Source organism: Ascaphus truei, chromosome 12 (genome assembly GCF_040206685.1).
Source record: "Ascaphus truei isolate aAscTru1 chromosome 12, aAscTru1.hap1, whole genome shotgun sequence".
Taxonomy (NCBI): Eukaryota; Metazoa; Chordata; class Amphibia; order Anura; family Ascaphidae; genus Ascaphus; species Ascaphus truei.
The window spans coordinates 38,326,613-38,346,355 of NC_134494.1; the positions used below are offsets into that span (position 1 = coordinate 38,326,613).

A 19,743-nucleotide genomic window follows, 5' to 3' on the forward strand; every position below is an offset into this window, starting at 1 on the left:
AAAATAGTTGAACCACTGAAAATCTTAGATGCACCATGCTATATATGTACATTAAAATATGATGCATGTATACAGCACCTTTTAATTTCAAACAGCTTCACGATTGTACTTTAGAGCTTTGATGCAGCCACCACTGGGGTGGCATCTTGTGTATCCCAAGGCCAGCACTCTAACCATTATACAGATTTAACCCACTGAATCACCTGTAACCCCCTTTAGGCGTTGTCCATGCTGCCGAAGACCGCGCGGAGGGGTGATCACACTGCCTTAAGGCATTGATCGCACACATAGCCCGTCGTGTCTACCATGTCCAGAAAACGCACCCGCTTCACACGGGTGACGTCACGGAAGCGCACGCCTCTGCGTGGGCGAAGGCTGTATGGATGCGTACCTTATACAAGAATCATCCCACCCTGAATGTATTTGTTGATCTCTGGTATGTTAGGGTTAGTAAGCTTGATTGTTAATTACGTTATCTGTTAATTGTCCAGCCTGTAACAAGCAGATTTATTGGGGGGACGTCGTGTCACTGCTTAGATGTGTAAATTTGAAAGCAGTCAAGGGAAGCCTAGCGGGGTGTAACGTAGCATCTTAAGAGTGTGCATATTAAAGTGAGACTCTTCAAGCGAATGTGTAGTTAGTAGCTGCACTGCAGACTGGATCCTACTGCAAATTCATCTATACTAGGACATCACAAGGCAGCAAACCGTGAGCTCATTTGACCACATAATTATCCCACGCCTGTACACCAACCACCACACATTCTAATGGGAAACAGCACAAACTTACAGCCTGCAAACAATGACTCACATTTCTGTTTATACTGTTACTCGCTTTAGCAGGGGCTATTGAACTTAACCCAGGCCCTCCCTTCTCAACTCTGTCCCATACCCCTGAGAATACCCCTTTCAAATTCCAAAAAGGGCTACCTATCTGTCGCCCATATAAATATCCAGAGCCTGCTGCTCAAACTGGATGAACTATGGGCATTTTGCCTTATGCATAAACCTAAAGTCATCATTCTCTCATTCTCCTAAAACCCCGATGCAACTATCGCCATTCAGGGATACTCCATTTCTACGATAGATAGGTCAAAGAGAGGAGGAGGGGTGTTACTTTATATTGAAGACACCTTACAATTTACGCTGCTGAATTGCCCCCCAAGCTCACCCTCTTTTGAAATCCTAATTGGCAAACGTGCTTCCCTTTCTCCAAGCCCGTTCTTATTGCTGGCATCGAACGCCCCCCTAAAGCCCCACTACAATCCCTTACTGATATCACTCAGTTTCTTAACTCAATTTGCTCTCTGAATGAGAAGAGTGAGCTGTTAGTTCTTGGGGATTTCAACCTCAATTGGCTCGACCCTAAAAACCACAAAATCCAGACACAGCTCAAGTCCCTAAACCCAACCCAACTAATTTCCCAACGCACACGGACAGACCTGAAATCTCACAACCATTCCTTGCTAGACTGGATTCTATCCTCTAGTCCCAGCACAATCCAATCCTCTGGCATCCTTCCGGACATTTTCAGTGACGATGCAATAGTGCAGTGGTGCGCAAACTGGGGGCGCGGGCGGTTGCAGAGGTCCTGCGCTCTTCCCCAAGACTCTTACAGTAAATTAAATGCCGGGGGACCGCGCGAGGCCTCTGCAACCTCTACTTACCAAGGTTCAGCCGGCTTCACGACACGTGACCATGGCAACGCGGCATCAAATGACGCTGTGGGGTCATGTAATGTCACGGTTGCCATGGTAATGCGGCGTCAAATGACGTTCCGGGTCATGTGACGTGACGTCACACGACCCTGCGGCGTCATTTGAGGCTGCACGCGGTAAGGGGGGGGGCAGCAAGGAGGGGAGCAGGCAGGGGAGGGGGGGCAGCAAAAAAAATTTGCTCACCCCTGCAATAGTGTATTGTGTAAGGACAATTAGACCAACCATATCAAGGCCTAAAGTTCTCCTCACTAGAACATTGAGAAACTTAAACCCGCAGCAGTTTCTGGCTGATCTTACCAACTGCCCGTGGTTCAGAATCAACTTGATACCCGACCCCGATTCTGCGTTTCATTATTTCCTAACAGAGTTCTTAAAACTCTGTGATACCCATGCTCCACTACGCAGAATAAGAGTACTGTGGGTTACAACCGACCTTATTGCGCTTTACCCTTTTAGGGAATTCTTGTGGAAAAGATATCAAGTAACTGGCACTACCAAGGATCTTAATAACTATAGGTGCCTGCGGAATACATGCAGAAGGCAAACAAGACACGCAAAAGCACAATATTACTCTGACAATCGTCACCAAAATACATAAAATCTATCTAACCTCTGGAAAGTTATCAACAATATATTACAGCCTTCTAGCCATCAGCAACCATCTAATAGCAAAAAGGAGGATATTACTCTGAGAAATCCCACTGACATAACAAATACATTCAATTAATACTTTGTGGGGTGTGCTACTTCCCTATTATCAAAGCGTAACCCGAACTACGAACATGAAGCTTAATCTGGGAGAATCAATTTGTCCCGGTATCTGAAGAGGAGATTACACAAGAACTCCACAAATTAAAACTAAGCAGCCAATGTGGATCTGACCCTCTGCAATCTAAGTTCCTACGACTTGGTGCCCCGGCCATTGCCAAACCGCTTGTCTCCCTAATCAACTCTATCCTGTCTGCAGGCCATATCCCACAGGCCTGGAAAACTGCCAGAGTTGTCCCAGTCTACAAATGTGGGGACAATAACACTGTCTCCAACTGCAGACCAATCTCTCTTCTCCCAATACCATCCAGAGTCATGGAAAAATGTGTCCACTCCCAATTAAGCGATTACTATACCAAGACACATTTCTTTAGCCAACTCTAAGCCCTCGTCCATGCTCCCTGCTGGCGTACTGAGGCGCAGGGAAAGCGAGTGCTTTCCCTGGCCTTACAGTTGCTTACCGCACGCGCTGTCAGCGGGCCATCAGGGGGCGGGCGCGTCTCTGGCCGGGGGCGGGCCAGTGACATCACGGAGCTGGTTCGCCCTCATTGGGCGAACCACTCACTTGACCGGCCTGTCGCGCCGGCAAGCGGGGGAATTTTAAATTCCCCTAAGACCTGCGCTTCCGCATGCGTGCGGAAGCGCAGGTGAGCCCCTACTAAAGCCGCTCTAATTGCGACTGTAGGGGCTCAGTGCTGAGCGGGAGCGCGCCTCAGCACGCTTCCGCCAGCAAGCGGTAAACGTGGCCAAGGCCTAACCTAGCTTTTGCCCCAAACCACTCCACAGTAACTACCCTTCTAAAAGTTTGCAGTGAGATTCAGTGTGGAATGGAACTGGGACAACTCACTAGTGCAATATTCCTAGATTTTGCAAAGGCTTTTGATAGTGCTGATCATATTATCTTGTTAAATAAGCTCCAGTGCTCTGGAATAGGGGAACATGCTTTAAACTACCTATCAGGTAGATCCCAACATGTGTCTATCTCGGGTTCTAACTCCAACCCCTTGCATGATGTCACCTGTGGGGTCTCGCAAGGCTCAGTTTTGCGGCCCCTAATCTTCTCAGTGTTCATTATTGAACTACCTACAGCTTGTAAGGAAGCTTCAATACACATGTATGCAGATGACACAATCCTATATGCACACAGCCATAGCCTCACTGACCTTGAACACATACGTCAGTCTGATTTTTCAAGACTTGAAAACTGGATTTCCCAAAACAAACTGTTTTTAATCACTGACAAGACTGTAACAATGGTATTTGGGACCAAGGCTAAATTTCTAAAGCTACCAATGACTGAGCTACAGATTAGAACCAACGCTAATACCACCCTAACTCCTGTTACTAGTTTTAAATACCTGGGCATATGGTTTGACTCCCACTTAACATTCGGGATGCACATTGATACCCTGACATCCAAAACTTAAGCCAAACTAGGTGTACTTTACAGGAACAAACCCTCCCTAAGCCTGTTGGTCAGAAAGCGTATCGCACAGCATATGCTAATGCCAATTATAGACAATGGGGACATGGTATATAGCTCGGCACCCCAAACCCACCTTAACAAACTGGACACTTTCTACAATTAATATGCCGCTTTGTTCTCCAATGCAACTAACACACACATCACTGCGAAATGCTCAAAGAACTAGATTGACCATCACTTGAGTCTAGGCACAAAGTTTATCTTTCCTGTCTTGCCTTCAAATCCTTTCTGGGCAAGCTACCCGCCTATCTGAACAAGCTCCTCACCCCTACCACATGCAGCACGTATCATCTGAGATCTGACGCCAAAAGACTGTTCATGGTCCCAAGGTTCAACAAAGTATCCGGCCGCTCCTCCTTCTCTTACCGTGCACCTCACACCTGGAACAGTCTCCCGGAGACTCTCACAGCCGCCACCAGTCTAAGTTCTTTCAAGACTAAAGCTGTCTCACATTTTAATCTGGTCTGTAACTGTTACATGCGCCTATAACATATATTATCTTTAACTGTTCATTAAATGTCTTTAAATATAATGTATAACCCTGTTCATTTAATGTAACCTTGTACTGTTATCATAACTCCGTGCCCAGGACATACGTGACAACGAGAGGTAACTGTGAACGTATTACTTCCTGGTAACACATTTTTATAAATAAATAAAACGCTCCCCGTGACAGGCGCATTTCTTTATGTCTGTCTTTTAGGCTCTGTTTTCCTTCCTGCTGCCTGGTCACACCAGGTTAAGGAATCAGATCAGTGACGTTCTAGACTTGGACCTCATCAAGCAGGAAGCACAGAATGGCGTGCTGAATATTCCCAAGCTGGCAGAGTTCACCATCGGGATGATGGGGACCCTGTGTGCGCCAGCTCGGGATGAGGAGGTCAAAAAGCTCAGGGATATAAAAGAACCCATTCCCTTGTTCAGGTATGGGAGGGATATTCATAACAATGCCAATTTTCAATAACAATATTAATCTCTTCACTGCTAGAGAGATCTGAAGTGCATTGCTAAGATAAGGCAAATATACTAAACACATGTGACAGTTCAAAGTTCTGTATTGGTCGTAGTGGTAAAATAACAAAGGAGGGAGAGGGAGGAGGTTGTGTGATACCTCTTATTGGACCAAGTTGATATGTTACAAGCTTTCCAACCTCTCAAGGTCCTTCTTCAGGTATAAATGCATAGATATAACTGATGAAGAACTCTGACAGGTTGGAACGCTTGTAACATATCAAATATTAGTTGGTCGAATAAAAGGTATCAGACTACCTACTCGTTCTCCCTCCTTTGTTGCCAACATACATAGCACTGGGATTCTTTTATCCAAGGGTAAAGCTTTTGAAGTCTTGTCTGGTGTATCTAAAAGGACATGTCATTATTCTTCTGGTCTTACAACCTCATATATTTTTTCTCTCGCCCATGAGCTGAGATCTAGATGAGATAATGACCTCTGCCCTTCTTGTCCTGCAGAGCGATCTTCTCTGTCCTTGACCTGATGAAGTTGGACATGGCCAACTTTGCAGTGAGCAGCATTCGTCCACACCTGATGGAGCAGTCGGTGGAGTATGAAAGAAAGAAGTTCCAAGACTTTTTTGAGAAGCAGCCAAGTATGAATTCTGTTTCCTTGCTGGTTATTCAGTGATATGCTTGAATTATATTTAATATATGGTGCTCTAATATCCTTCTGTATTACAATTACATGTGGTCACTGAAACACATCCATTGCAATTATATTGACATGCATATTTGACAATCGCCCCTACATTCAACTACTGGCTCAAGAAAATTGCTGTCAGCCATTTGTTTTTTTAAATTCCTGGTTGGAAAACACTTTTTACGCTAAAAAAAGTTGGACTCTATTTTCATGTATAATATCACCCAGGGACTGAATTAAAACACATTAGAGGGGGGGAAAAAAACCCAGTATTTTCATATCTCAGATTAACAAGGATAAGATTTAAAACAATTGTGTGTGTATAATTGGTTATAAAATTCCTTCAAAAAGTAGAAGCTGCCAGAATTACTAGCAGACGAGGGGGGATAGTTGATCTACTTGGTTGTGTTGGGAGACTCACAGAGACAGCAGGTGAAGGATTACGTTCGGTGGATGGCAGTGCGTGACTACGATGGTTGGTAGATACCTCTGTAGGTCCATATTCATATAGCATATTGTTTCCGGTCCAGATTCTCCTTGAAGAAACCTATTTCTTAGTACACATTTGCCGTTCCTGTTTGCATGCCGGAAATGAAAGTGTTCTGTGCAAAAACAACAACAACAAAATCTCTCCCGTAGACTGTCTTGAATTTGTCACAACGTGGCTACAAGAAGCGGCGGACGACCTAATGACTCGTAGATCTAAGGATGGTGCACCTCCTGACGAAGAAGCTGGCGCTGCTAGCGGTTCACTGTGCCCAGCGTCTGTGCTGAATCAGGCGTACATGAAGCTGCTGACATGGGATCACGGACGCAGACCGTTCCCTGAAGTATGTGTTCTTCTCCCTGCTCGCCGAACTACACGAGCATCGATGTGTAGACACAATGTAATCACTTTGTTGGTGTGGTTCAGGTCGGAACACATGGGTGCGGCAGCTGAATGGGACAACATTATGAGTGGGAAAGGAAATCTCTGATCATGTTTTACAGTATGGGTTAATCTATAAACCTAATCTGTGGCTGTTTGATGCAGTATTATTATATAGGTGCCCTTCAAAGCAGTATTATATAGGTGCCCTTCCAAACACCTGCACAGAAAACAATAGTGTCACAATATTTACAGCTGCCACTTCTTACCCGTCCCTAAGGTGTCGGAAGCCCCCCAGAAATCCCTCGGTGCCTATCACTGCTGCATATATCCACCACGCAAATCATTAATGTGCTAACCAGCATATATATTGGTTCTTAAGGGCTTCCAGGCCTGTGTAGTAAAGCACAGTCTCCCTCTCTCCCGGAGATGCCTGCACACTGGGTTACTATCCAATATTGGTACTAACTGTACCCCAATCCGAACGATCAAGCAGTGCTACAATAGCCTTTTAACATATCTGTATTTTGTGTCTTTTTGCACTGCCCCCAGTATTTTAACCATTGCAATTAGCACAGATTTAAAGGTGCATTTTATGCATTCTTCTCCCATTTAACCACCTACACCGCTTATTTGGGGATTACTCTATACACTCCCCCATTGTCTCTCACATTGGACAGTGCAGAACCTGTAAACAGAAAGGTGCAGTTCTCTGGGTCATCTTATTAACTCTTGGTACTACACTAGGTAGAGAGTGCGCGCAGGTAGAGAGCGCGCGCAGGTAGAGGGCGCGCGCAGGTAGAGGGTGCGCGCAGGTAGAGAGTGCGCGCAGGTAGAGGGTGCGCGCAGGTAGAGGGTGCGCGCAGGTAGAGGGCGCGCGCAGGTAGAGGGCGCGCGCAGGTAGAGGGTGCGCGCAGGTAGAGGGTGCGCGCAGGCAGAGGGTGCGCGCAGGCAGAGGGTGCGCGCAGGCAGAGGGTGCGCGCAGGCAGAGGGTGCGCGCAGGCAGAGAGCGCGTGCGCAGGCAGAGAGCGCGTGCGCAGGTAGAGAGCGCGTGCGCAGGTAGAGAGCGCGTGCGCAGGTAGAGAGTGTGCAGGTAGCGAGCGCCCGCAGGTAGAGAGTGTGCGCAGTTGGGGCTTTCTATTCCCTTTCTTTGAAGGGAATTCTGTCTCTCTTTTTGCCATTTATATTATTCCCTGTGCAGGTGGTCTCAAGTGCAGTCCTCAAGCCCCCCAAACAGGTCAGGTTTTCAGGATATCCCAGCTTCAGCACAGGTGGCTCAATCAGAGGCTCAGTTTTTGACTGAAGCTGGGATATCCTGAAAACCTGATTTGCTGGGGGGGCTTGGGGACAGGAGTTGAGCCCCCTGCTTCAGTGCACCTAACTGTAACTAACACGGTTTGAGCGGGTAGACCTTCTCTGTCTATTACAATAGAGGAACAACGTCTGTGTGGGAAGCATTGTCCAGATAATGGTTTCTCATAGCACTGACAGTATACACAGTGCTGTACACAGATCGTTACAGGCATACGTTTACCATTCCATTCCATCATCTCATGAAGAGATAGTGACTTGCCCAAGGTCATGAAGAGATGTGACACGGGGATGTCAATCATATTCACCAGTGTCCTTAAAATGAAGATATTCCGTCAGCTGAGTCTTGTAGGGCTGGAGGACTGGATGTAACATGTGCTACAGACTGTAACGTTGGGGGACTAGAGGGTTGTAATAAGGTAATATTAGACATGACACTACAGAAGGTCCTCGTTATCCGTTGCGTCACTTTACGACGCGTCGCAATGCAATCCTGTGGGGCCGTTTTCCGACACCAGAATGCCTTATCGCTGAGGTGCGCAAAAGGGGGGGGGCATTAGATTTTCCAGGGGGGGTGCGGGGGTTACAGAGGGTCCCATGCTCTCCCCCAAGGCATTTAAATTAAATTCCGTGGGACTGCGCGAGGCCTCTGTATATTCCCTTACCTTGGCTCCCAGCGACGCGTCATCATGGCAATGTGACATCACATGACCCCGCTGCGTCATTTGATGCCAAAGCCATGGTAAGGGGGGGGACAGACAGCATGCTTGAGGCACATCCGGAAAAGTTTGCGAACCCCTGCCTTATCCGACGCTTACCACAGCTGATTAACATGGGACTCACTTTACAACGGTTTCACTATCCAACGCTCCGTCCAGACCGGATTCCGTTGGATAACCGAGGACTGCCTGTATGCTTATATTCTCCCCCATACAATGAGTGTTGTTTTTATGTATGCTGTTTCATGCAGGTCCCTTTAACACAAAGGGTGTAATACTCTACTAGCTAATATATTCTGTCCGTAGAACAAAACCCTGTCACTTCTTGTCCATGGAGTAGAAATGTACCATTGTCTTGTACAGTATTAGACTTAAAACCCAATGATGGCAAATCTTCGCCGAACTAATATAACCGGCAGGATCTGATGTCTTGAATGTGTGTTTTTTCACCAGACGGTGTTAATGGATCAAACCCGTTTCCAGGAGATGCAGCTGCTGCTGACCCAGCTCACTGTCCTCGGCACCGTGCTCCTGATTATTCATAATTCTGCAGGTTCTGCGCTCTCCGGACTCCCCAAATTCCTGGACAGGATGAAGACCCTTATCCGAATATTACTAGAAGGAATGGGCACCCCGTAAGTAGATTGGTAAAACTGATGCCGTACAGGAGTTTTGTTACAAAGGGGGGACGGGGGGAGGTGTAAAATGACACTGGTGCCCAGAGCCGTCATAAGAATTTTTGGGGGCCCTGGGCTGCGTATATTGGGGGCCCCACCCACACTTAAATACAAATTCAGTATGTTTTTATTCGACAATATTCAAAACTTCTATTGAATTCTGCAAATGTGTTATTCCCTTGTCCCTCCCTTCCCCCGTTTTGCAGTTAGAGAGCATTTTACTTTTAGCATACCTTTGCTGCTATAGTGTGTGACATTGCTACATAGTTTTGTTCTTGTGCTTTTCGGATTAAAATATTCATTTTTTGGCATGTACCCTAGTTAGTTGTTGTTATTATGACCATCATTTTTGGTCATTGAGTGCTGGGGACGCCCCTTCCTTTTTTTTCTCCACCACTAAGGGTGTCGCACTACGGCTTCAGCAAGTTTGTAGATGGCACCGACGACATTGACGGATTTCTCAAGGTGTTTGAGGATCAGTGTCACCGGTTCTGTGTGCCAGAGTGGGACGGGATTTAGCGTTTGTCCCCGCTGTTGACCGGAAGACCTTCCAGGGGATCCCAACAACGCACAGCAATGATTACCAGCATGTAAAGGCTCTTTCAGTGTACCAGTATGCCCTCACACCAGAGGCATACCGGAGAATGTTCCGGTCCGGGGAGAAGTCTGCCCGGGACACTCACATGATGTTTGCCGCCCGGCTCACTCAGCATGGCACCCAGTGGGTGGAAGGGTGCAAAGCCACCAAGTACCACAGTTTGCTGGATTTAATGTTCAAGGAACAGTTTTTACAATGGTGCCAGCCTGTGGTGAGAGATTGGGTGTTTGATCGCAAACCCACCACTTTCCGGGACGCAGCCAGGCTGGATGGTGAATATGTTTCCAGCCGCGCGCTGTCAGGCAGGAAGTTGCCTGTCCAGAATGGAGCCACCACGGCTCGGGCACAGAGTACAATACCAGCACTCCATACGGCGATTTCTACCCCATCAGCAAGTGGCACAGCAGAGGGGGCAGACGGGCATCAGGTTGCAGCTGTCGGGCCGCCTTCCAACGATGGGAGGATGAAGCATTTGAGGCCAATGACCATCAGAGTTCACCAGGCAGCCGGCCTCATTGACTCCGGTGCCACTGTCACTCTGGTGAGACCTGATATGGTCAATCCAGAGGATCTGCTCCCGGGCACAGGGATGCAGGTAACCATGCCAGACGGGGGACCTAGGTCAATCCATGTCGCCGGGGTGTTACTTGACTGGGGTGCCGGTCAAGGTATGAGGAATGTAGGTGGTTTGCCTGGGTTGGATACTGATGTTCTGCTCGATCATAACCTTGGCAAAGGGGCATCCTTTGCGGAGGATGCTGCTCCGGTAGCAGCCATCACCACGAGCCAAAGCAGGGCACTTGCCCAGACAGGGGAGCCTTTGGTACCCCTGCCCACTGAGGATGTCACTGTCCCCCTGCATTTGGGACCAACAGATCCAGAAGTCCCTGGGGAGTCCAGTAACCCCAGTCTGGGGCAACGCTCCCCAGCTACAGGATGGACATCCTGCGGGAGGCTGTACCCCAAGATAGAGCAGACAGCAGCCGTGCAGCAGCTCCAGGCAAAAGATACAGCCAGCTTGTTCCCATATGTATTTTGTTGCCCGCTTGTTTGACTGTGTGACAGACAGAGAACTATCGGAGCTCAGTGCGTTATACCGCGATCTGCTTGCGGACCCGGGCATGCGTCTCATCCCCAGGAGCTCTGGCTAGCAGAGAAGCAGCAAGGGACCAGTTAGTGTTTCCTTGGAAGTATAGGGAAGGCTCTGTGGAGCAGGGGGAGACAGCACCCCAGCTCGCATCTCCCCTCTGGGAGTGGAAGTGAGAGGTATCAGGGAGACAGAGGGTCCGTGTTATGGATGAGCCAAGCGGGACCCAGTGGACTGATTGCCCGGTTGACCCTGGAGTTCAGCAGCCCCCCCATCAGAGTCTTGATGGGGAGGGAAAGGTTAGACAGTGAGATCAGGAACACGCAGCAGTACTATAGGGATTTAGTGACTCGCTACAATATCCTGAGAGACCCCCTGACTAAGGTGACTGACTAGAGGGCATTGGTGCTGGCAGCCTGGGCCCCAGAGAATGGACCGGAATATCAAGAACTGCGGTCCATCATTGCTCCAGTCAGTAGCCCCAAGCCCCTGCAGCCTTTTGTGACCACAGTGGTCAGTGTCCCCAACCCCAAGGACAGATACCTCGGGTGGTTTACAAGTGTGTTGCTACAATGGATCAGTGCCCTGATGGACGTGGACCATGGAGGGGGCAAGGAATCCCACCATGCTGGAGGACTGTACCAGCGAGACTGACTCTGTCCTACCCCGACAGCCTCAACTTTTTTCAGGCTCAGAAAGCCACCGGAGATGGTGACTGTCCTGGAGCCTTCATCTTGAGGGGGGAGGTGTGATGGAAGGGGGTAACTAGGCTCTAAAATAAAGGTCAAGCCAGTTTTGGTTTCCCCTGCTCCGTGTATAAGGTTCCCAGACAGTTAGCTCTTGGACCCAGGAACAGTGTATAATCACATTGTATTTTGTGTAATAAAACCAGTTTTTGTGTTTTTCCCTTTCCGGGCATGCCATTAAGCAGGGATTGCTAGTGTATGAGTTTCAACGGGGGGGTTTGCGGAGGAACCGTTGGCAGAATGTGCCTAGGAGTTTGAGGTCCGGAGTTACCGGGTCCCCAATAAATGTACCTGGGAATCATGCCTGATTCTCGGACACATGTTGGCACATTGTCCCAGCAAAACTAACCCTTGAAAATAAGTGCGACTCATCACTGGGGTACCCTGCTTCAGCACAACCCAGAAAGGTGAATGAGGCACAGGGATATATATGTATTCCTGTAGTTGAGGGAATCCCAAGGTTAAGGGGGGTACCCCAGCTAGTGCAAAGGTGACCCACCACCAGTATAGGGTTTGTGGGTTCCCAACCGTATTTTAAGGTTGGGGGGGGATCTGCGAGTCCAAACTGAGTCACAGGTAAAGTATGTGGGGAAATAAGGCAGACAGAAATAGAGACCCTTTTTACCTTTTCTGTTCCCTGTACCTAGAGACTCCAAACTTTGGGAGTCTAGGTCTAAGGTAGGGTTTTGGGGAGAAAATCAAGTCGTTTTGATTGCAGGAGGTCTGGCGGTGGCCCTATAATTCTCCCTGGCTTACTCGCACTATTTTCGGGTACCCGGAGTGAGTTACAATACAGTGTCTCTGAGACTCCTAGTTTTCAAGCTGCAAGATCCTCACCTAGTCTCACACAGCTGAAGGGGCTCCCGAGACTCCGTGTTTATTAAAATGTATTTCAGTGTGTTTTACATTTGGAATCGATGTCCAAACAGGCAGCCCGTGCAAACCCATAGGCGCCGGTAGGTCTGCTGGACATCGAAGTTCAAAGCAGCCAGAGGATGCCCAGAGGTGCGAACAGCATTAGAGACTATTTCTAGTTTCTAATGATGTTTGCCTTTGCAGCTACAGCATGACATTGGGCACTATTGCTAAGCCTGCTGTCTACAAGCGCTCATAAATCCTTCTCCATCAAGGATTCACCTAATTTATCCCCATTTAATTCGTAAATAGGCTGTTTATTCATGCTTCCCAAATGCATAAACGTACATTTATCTGTATTAAACCTCATCTGCCATTTACCTGCCCAAGTTTACAGTCTCTCCAAGTCCCTCTGGAGAGAAATTACATCCTGCTCTGATTCTATTACCTTACACAATTTAGTATCATCAGCAAAGATAGAGACTTTGCTCTCGATGCCAACCTCAAGGTCAATTATAAACAAGTTAAAAAGCAAGGGTCCCAGTACCGATCCCTGAGGTACTCCACTCACGACTTTAGCCCAACCTGAAAAAGTTCAATTTATGGCAACCCTCTGTTGTCTATCCTTCAACCAGTTTTCAATCCAGGTGCATATATTATTACTGAGTCCAATTTCCTTTAATTTGGACACAAACTCTTGTGTGGAACCGCATCAAAAGCCTTTGCAAAATCTAAGTAGACCACATCAACTGCATTACCCTGGTCTAAATTCCTACTTACCGCCTCAAAGAAACAAATAAGGTTAGTTTGGCACGATCTATCCTTCATAAATCCATGCTGACTATTACTAATAATTTTGTTTTCCATTAGGTATTCCTGAATATAATCCTGTATTAAACCTTCCAGTAGCTTCCCCACTATTGACGTCAGACTTACAGGTCTGTAATTCCCCGGTTGTGATCTAGCTCCCTTTTTAAATATAGGCACCACATCTGCTTTACGCCAATCTTGTGGTACTGAGCCTGTGGAAATGGAGTCCTTGAATATTAAATGTAATGGTTTGGCTATTACTGAGCTTAACTCCTTGAGAACTCTTGGATGTATGCCATCGGGGCCAGGTGCCTTATTTACTTTATTTTTTTCAAGCCGCCTATGAACTTCTTCCTCAGTTAACCAATTGTTCATTAATATAGAGGTTGTGGCTTCCTCCTGCGGCACTACTATTGAAATTGATTCTTCCCTGGTAAACACAGATGTAAAGAATTTGTTTAATACCTCTGCCTTTTCCTTATCTCCAATAATCTGCCTGCCCATCTGACACTGAAAGGGTCCTATATTTTCTTTTCTAATGTTTTTGTTATTAAGGTACTTAAAGAACTTTTTAGGGTTGATCTTAGTTTCTATTGCAATCCTTTTTTCATTATCCATTTTTCCTAATAAACAAGGAGCGTTAAATTATTGTCACTATGTCGTGTATATCTGAGGAATGTTTGCAGTTCTGTTTCCGTCTCTCTTATCTCTTCCCCCCCCTACCTCCCCCCCTGTTGCTTATCTCTGGCTAGTTCCTTTAACATGAGCGAAGCATTGGCTGCCATCAGTGAAAAGATATGCGTGGAAGTGAACAGCTGCCTTGTACAACATGGTTTCACGCCCTTACCAGCTGAGAAAGAGGCAGCGCTGAAAGGCCAAATACAGACAGCGGCGTCCCCTTCGAACCAAATATACCGACTAATAGGTAACTGTATACTTTTGGAATTAAACTGTTAGGCGTGATTGCAGCAGTGGTGCTAACCTCTCATCATTTTGGCATCTGGTTCAGGTTGTTAGAACCCACTGTGTATAGCGTAAGGGCACTGGGTAACTCAAGTTGGGGATATTGTAGCAATACAAAGATCATTAGTTGCATTTGTACTGCAGCGACCATCCTTGCAGAACAGGTCACCCAGTAGAGCGGTGGTTCAGAACAACAGCCCTGAAGCAGCCCTGTACGGGCCAAATACTAAGGATATCCCGGCTTGTTGGGGGTGCTTGAGAATGGGAGTTGGTAACCTCTACACTAGAGCCGGGGTGGGCAACTCCAGTCCTGAAGAGCCACCCACAGGTCAGGTTTTCGCTGCTTCAACACAGGTGGCTTAATCAAAGGCTCAGTCATAGACTGATTGAACCACTTGTGCTGAAGCAGGGACTGATTGAGCCACCTGTGCTGAAGAAGGTATATCCTGAAAACCCGACCTGTTGGATGCCCCTTGAGGACTGGATTTGCCTGCCCCTGCACTAGATGCTAAAAGAAACTGGTCTTGTGGAGTCCTGAAAACCGGTTACTAGTTGCAAGGTCAAATCGGCAAATCGTGTGCCAAAGCTCGGCCGCTCCGGAACTTGGCAGCCGTAACCATTAATCAGAGATTATATTCATGGGAATTCGGAAACTAATATGGAAACAAATGATCACCAGGTTACCGGCTGAGATCAACTCTGAGCTAAAGATGATTACGGTGCAGCCAGCTCCAGGGAAGGTGTAACAGAGCACTTTGATGCGAAATATGCGCGCGGAGCATGTAGAAGCTGGGGGAAGTGGGGGGGGAGAGAAAGTGGAGGGGGGGAAAATGGGGGGGGGGGGGAAGTGGAGGGGGGGGGAAAAGTGGAGGGGGGGGGGAAAGTGGTGTGGGGCGGAGGGGGGAAGAGGGGTCCTTGGTTGGGTACTTTCATTTATCTTCAAAATAAAATGTCCTTTTATAGAGAGATTCCTGCCACATCAGGCCAACAATTTCTTTGACTACTAGAAGTGCGTATTCACAGGCTTGTTTTATCTCTCTTCTCTTCTAATAGATTCCAGGATCCAGTCATTTTTGCTGAGTTATCTGTCAGCCAGTAATCACAAGTCCCTCCCTGTACCCCCCGGGGGCCTGCTCCCCATACAGAGAGAACTGGAGGAGACCGCTGTGAAGTACGTGCGCCTCGTCAGTTACAACAAGATGGTCTTCAGTCCGTACTACGACTCAATCCTGAGCAAGACCCTGAATAAGCAAGAGCCCCAGCCATGAGGTTGGAAGCCCCTCTAACCCTGGGGTGGCCAACTCCAGTTCTCAAAGGCCACCAACAGGTCAGGCTTTTCAGGATATCCCTGCTTCAGCACAGGTGGCTCCGTCAAAGACTGAGCCACTGCTTGAGCCCCCTATGCTGAAGCAGGGATATCCTTAAGACCACACCCAACAGGTCCGGTTTTGAGGACTGGAGTTGAGAACCACTGCTCTAACCCATATATACCGGACATCATGTTAGAAAGTAGGTTGTTATGCACTTTCTATTTCCCCTACTTTTTACCACTAACACGGTTATATAGGGATGAAATACATGCTTTTCTCAGTATTATTGGAGCTTCCGTGTGTTTTGCATTGGACATATGTCAACAGCTTTCTCTATAAGACAGAATCAATTAAGGAAGGGGGAAGTATTTACACCACTTACCAGACGTAAATTTATTTTCTAAAAACCAGTAAAAGTACTAAAATAGTTACATAGTAGATGAGGTTGAAAAAAAGGCACGCAACCATCAAGTTCAACCTATGCTAAATGTAGAGTTGTTGCCCCCACGGTGTACGGTCCCAGAAGCTGTACGTGTCCCGTAGAAGTGTCAATTAATTTTAAGTTCTCTTTTAAAAGAGCATATTATAATTTGGGAACTGGGGGGAGGGGGCCCCAAGCCAAACACCCCTATTTTCAGCTCCAGACACCCCCAGTTCCTGGGATACTTGGAGTTTACGTTTTTTTTTGTTTTAACCTCCCCTCAGGGGCAACAAAATGGCTGCCATAACTCAGACCAATCGGAAGCTGCAATATAATCGGTTGTGGCTTCTTATTGGGTGGCCATTTAAATCACCTTTAAAAACCAGGAAGTCATACTGTCTGGATGGGATGTGTGTTTAGTAATCTCATAAACAGATCTTGGTCCATAGAAGCAATGGTGTGTCCGACTTAACTACTACTTTCAAAATGAACCCTCTTTGCTGTGATCCTTGCACGTTACCTCTTGTATGAATAGGAGGATTTTTCATTGTCTCATTTTTGTATGCTTTTAAAACGAGTTGAACAACTTTTGAGTATTAATACTTAATATTTATGTCTACATAGTACCGATTCAAAAGCTATGCTGGCAATGCTACGGAAATATAGAAAGGTGTATGTATGGATATGTGCGCATATCAATACATCTTCTGGACTTTATCATATTTAAATTAATATACTATAAAAATACATGTATGGCAGTACATACTTAATATGATAGTTTTCTGCAAAACTGCAGTTTACACAGTCACACTGCTACAAAAGTGACTTGTAACTAAAATGCTTTGAGCTCAGCAGCTATGAAGGGGTCAAACGATAAGGTTATTTTAACATACTATTAAGATTCTCATGTCTTGGTAATACGTTGCATGAAGGGATTGCTTTTTTCGGATCCTGACATAATTGCACATATGAATACGCTGCCTCTTGCACCTGCAGACTCATTGGTACTTTGCACCTTTTCTAGACAAATGGTTTGCTCCAGACTGGATTTCGATCTCTGAGCAAAAAACACTCAGAATGGGCAAATGATTGAGTTAGTGAGCAGCAAACCATGTTCTGAAATGTTTCAACAGACCTGTTTTAAGCGGCTGAATAATGCTACAGATCTGATGTGCAAAGAGCATTTTCCAAGTGAAGATGGCTGATGTTTGAATATATACACTCCTGCCCTTCACATCAAAATAAATTAACATTCCACAATATTATTTGACCAAAGATGATGTATAAATAATAATTACATTTGACAAAAAAAATAGGCTATTTTTTTTGTACAATTTATAAAAAAAAACCACATACTTTTGTTGCTATCCAAAATGATATGGTAAAGACATTTAAATTAGGGTGTACTATAATAGGACATATCATAATAAACCAGTTTGGTTCAAGAAAAACCACGAGACATTTTATTAAAGTTTATACTTTTATTTTGCAACAAAAAAAGAATCAAGTTTAAAAAAAAAAAAAAAAAAAAAAAAAGGACCATTGCTTTGTAATAACTAAGACAACATTACAGGTAACCAAGAACAGAAAATGGAGAGGCAGAACCTTCAAACCTTCCAAAATATTAGAAAGCAAATACCACGTTGAAATGTTGTGTTCTATTTAATCTGGTGTTGGGGGAAGATCGAGGAAGGGGGGCGCCTGTTTTTTTTTTAAACCCCTACAGGGTTTTGGTTTCCTACCGACGTTATTACAGCAACACTTTGCCGAATGAAGATTGAACATGCGTTACACCCAGAGGCGCTCACTCCAGTCCTCAAGCCCCCCCCCCCCCCCGCCCCCCAACAGGTCAACCAGAGGCTCAGTCAAAGCCTGAGCCACCTGTGCTGAAGCAGCGACTGATTGACCCACCTGTGCTGAAGCGGAGATATCCTGAAAACCTGACCTGTTGAGAGGACTTGAGGACTGGCGTTGAGCGTCCCTGGAATAACCCGTTTGCTGCTAATGTGTCGCTGGCCCCTCTGGCAGAGAAACGGTTAGCGATTTAACCACTTCATTGCCAAGGGGGGCCAGCAGGACAATGTGACTCAGTGCATTGCCACCACCTATGGCAGTGGCTACGTTAGAGACGTGTGCGCGAGCTGACGACCTTTGCTTCCCCCCCCTCCCCTGATTTCCAGTGTCATTAAAATAGCAGCTTTTCTGTACCAATAAAAATCAAAAAACTGAAACGAGGTATGAGACGCCGCTGTCATTTGTCTGCAGGAATGTAACTCCTTTCTGAGCCACACATCTAAAAAAAAACCAGATCTGATATTCTGCCATCAATAAAACTAACCAGGCAGGATTCTGGGTAACCCAAGAACGACCGTTAACGATAAAGGTGAATTAAAAAAAAAAAAAAAAAAACCGCTTCACAATTATAAGCCATCCAGTTTTTAAAATAAAACTGTTGGAAACCTGCATGGCTTCCAGCTGTACATAAGAACACAGATGAAGAGAACCAAGGTTGTCTGTAAACTTCAAGGAGTGAATCCTGCCTGAAGCACATGGTTTTAATGTTACTCATCCATTGTTTTCGTCCCCCCTCCTCCCCCCCCCCCCCCCCCGTTACCCGCAGCCTTACGGAACAGAGGCACCGCGGAAACACAATCTGATTTCCAAGATGCTTGTAACAAACGGTTGTCCTTAAAGCAGAAGGTTTGAGAGGCAAACACAAAAACATCAGTGGCCTAAAATGTCCGCTTGCCTTTTCGCTCTGTGTGCGCGCGCGTCACTGCTTTATCGGATCCTCTTCTGCTGCCGCGCTCTGTAAATGTCATGGACGGGAGCCACCGACCCCTTCTCCTCGTCGTCATCAGAATCCTCGTTTGGTCTTTTGAGCGATTTGTTGAGCAGGGTGTTATTTTCCACCGGTCCGTTGCCTTCTACCGACTGCTCCAACTGGCCCCCAGTTATGAGCCTCACCGCCTCGTCGACAGCTGGGATGAAAGGAAGAGGCATAGATCTTATCAGGCAGGAAAATGCTATATTCTGCTTTTGTCAACACAAAAAAGTGATCGCTCAAACACTCGGGCATTGGACGAGCCAGCTGTACGAGAGTGGTTAAACAGTCATCTATTCAAACCGGCCTTTCATCTGTTTTCCACCTTCTAAGATCCTCAAACTGTAGGGGGGCTCTGTGGAACCCCATAAACTAGGGGGGGATTGGTGGAACCCCATAAAATGTAGGGCGCTCTGTGGAACCCCATAAAATGTAGGGGGCTCGATGGAACCCCATTAATGTAGCGGGGCTCTGTGGAATCGCAACCCATTTATCATATGTACGTAAATATACTATTGCTGTTGTAAGGCTTATATTGCCTAAATAAATTGACAGCTTAACGAAGTTAGTTAGCAATTATAACATAATATCTCATTGGATACGTTTTATGGCAAAATAAAATGATTGGGTCTTGTAGTATAAAATAATTGCTACGACCGGATTTTGTATTATGGCCCTATTGTCCCCCCCCCCACCCTCCTTGTCACCTCTCATGGTAACCGCAGGGCTCCGCACAGGACCCTGGCTGATACTCTGAGACCAGCGGGTTTCAAGCTTCTCCTTCGGGCGCCGAGTGAGACCAGGGCTGCCAACCAATAGCCTGCTCATATGCAAATCAGTTACTCACTTGTGTGCAGATGCATTAATTGTTCCTAAAGTTTAAGGACCACTGGTGCAGTGCACTCAAGGAAGTTCGTTTTTCCCCAAAT

The 19,743-nt window shown here is 46.5% G+C and overlaps 2 protein-coding genes across 4 annotated transcripts in view; one reads left to right on the top strand and one right to left on the bottom strand.

Annotated features, from left to right (window-relative positions):
- Positions 1-16,578, top strand: part of TCP11L1 (t-complex 11 like 1) — a 29,256-nt gene extending 12,678 nt beyond the window's left edge. For both annotated transcript variants that reach the window (XM_075567367.1, XM_075567366.1), the window contains exons 5-10: positions 4,675-4,895; positions 5,442-5,578; positions 6,265-6,455; positions 8,977-9,158; positions 14,049-14,221; positions 15,313-16,578. In XM_075567367.1, the coding sequence (XP_075423482.1) occupies positions 4,675-4,895; positions 5,442-5,578; positions 6,265-6,455; positions 8,977-9,158; positions 14,049-14,221; positions 15,313-15,527 (1,119 nt within the window). In that variant the 3' untranslated portion in view covers positions 15,528-16,578. The remainder of the gene's footprint in view (positions 1-4,674; positions 4,896-5,441; positions 5,579-6,264; positions 6,456-8,976; positions 9,159-14,048; positions 14,222-15,312) is intronic.
- Positions 16,579-17,676: 1,098 nt separating this feature from the next.
- CSTF3 (cleavage stimulation factor subunit 3) overlaps positions 17,677-19,743 on the bottom strand; it is a 65,635-nt gene continuing 63,568 nt past the window's right edge. Inside the window, exons 21-22 of one of the 2 annotated variants that reach the window (XR_012787605.1) lie at positions 17,902-18,971; positions 17,677-17,871 (exon numbers count right to left, since the gene is read on the bottom strand). Coding sequence is in view for 1 of the 2 variants with exons in the window: in XM_075567364.1 (XP_075423479.1) it covers positions 18,772-18,971 (200 nt within the window). In the remaining variant the exon portion in view is untranslated. Of the gene's footprint in view, positions 18,972-19,743 lie in introns of both variants that reach the window. The other variant, XM_075567364.1, reaches the window with a different exon arrangement.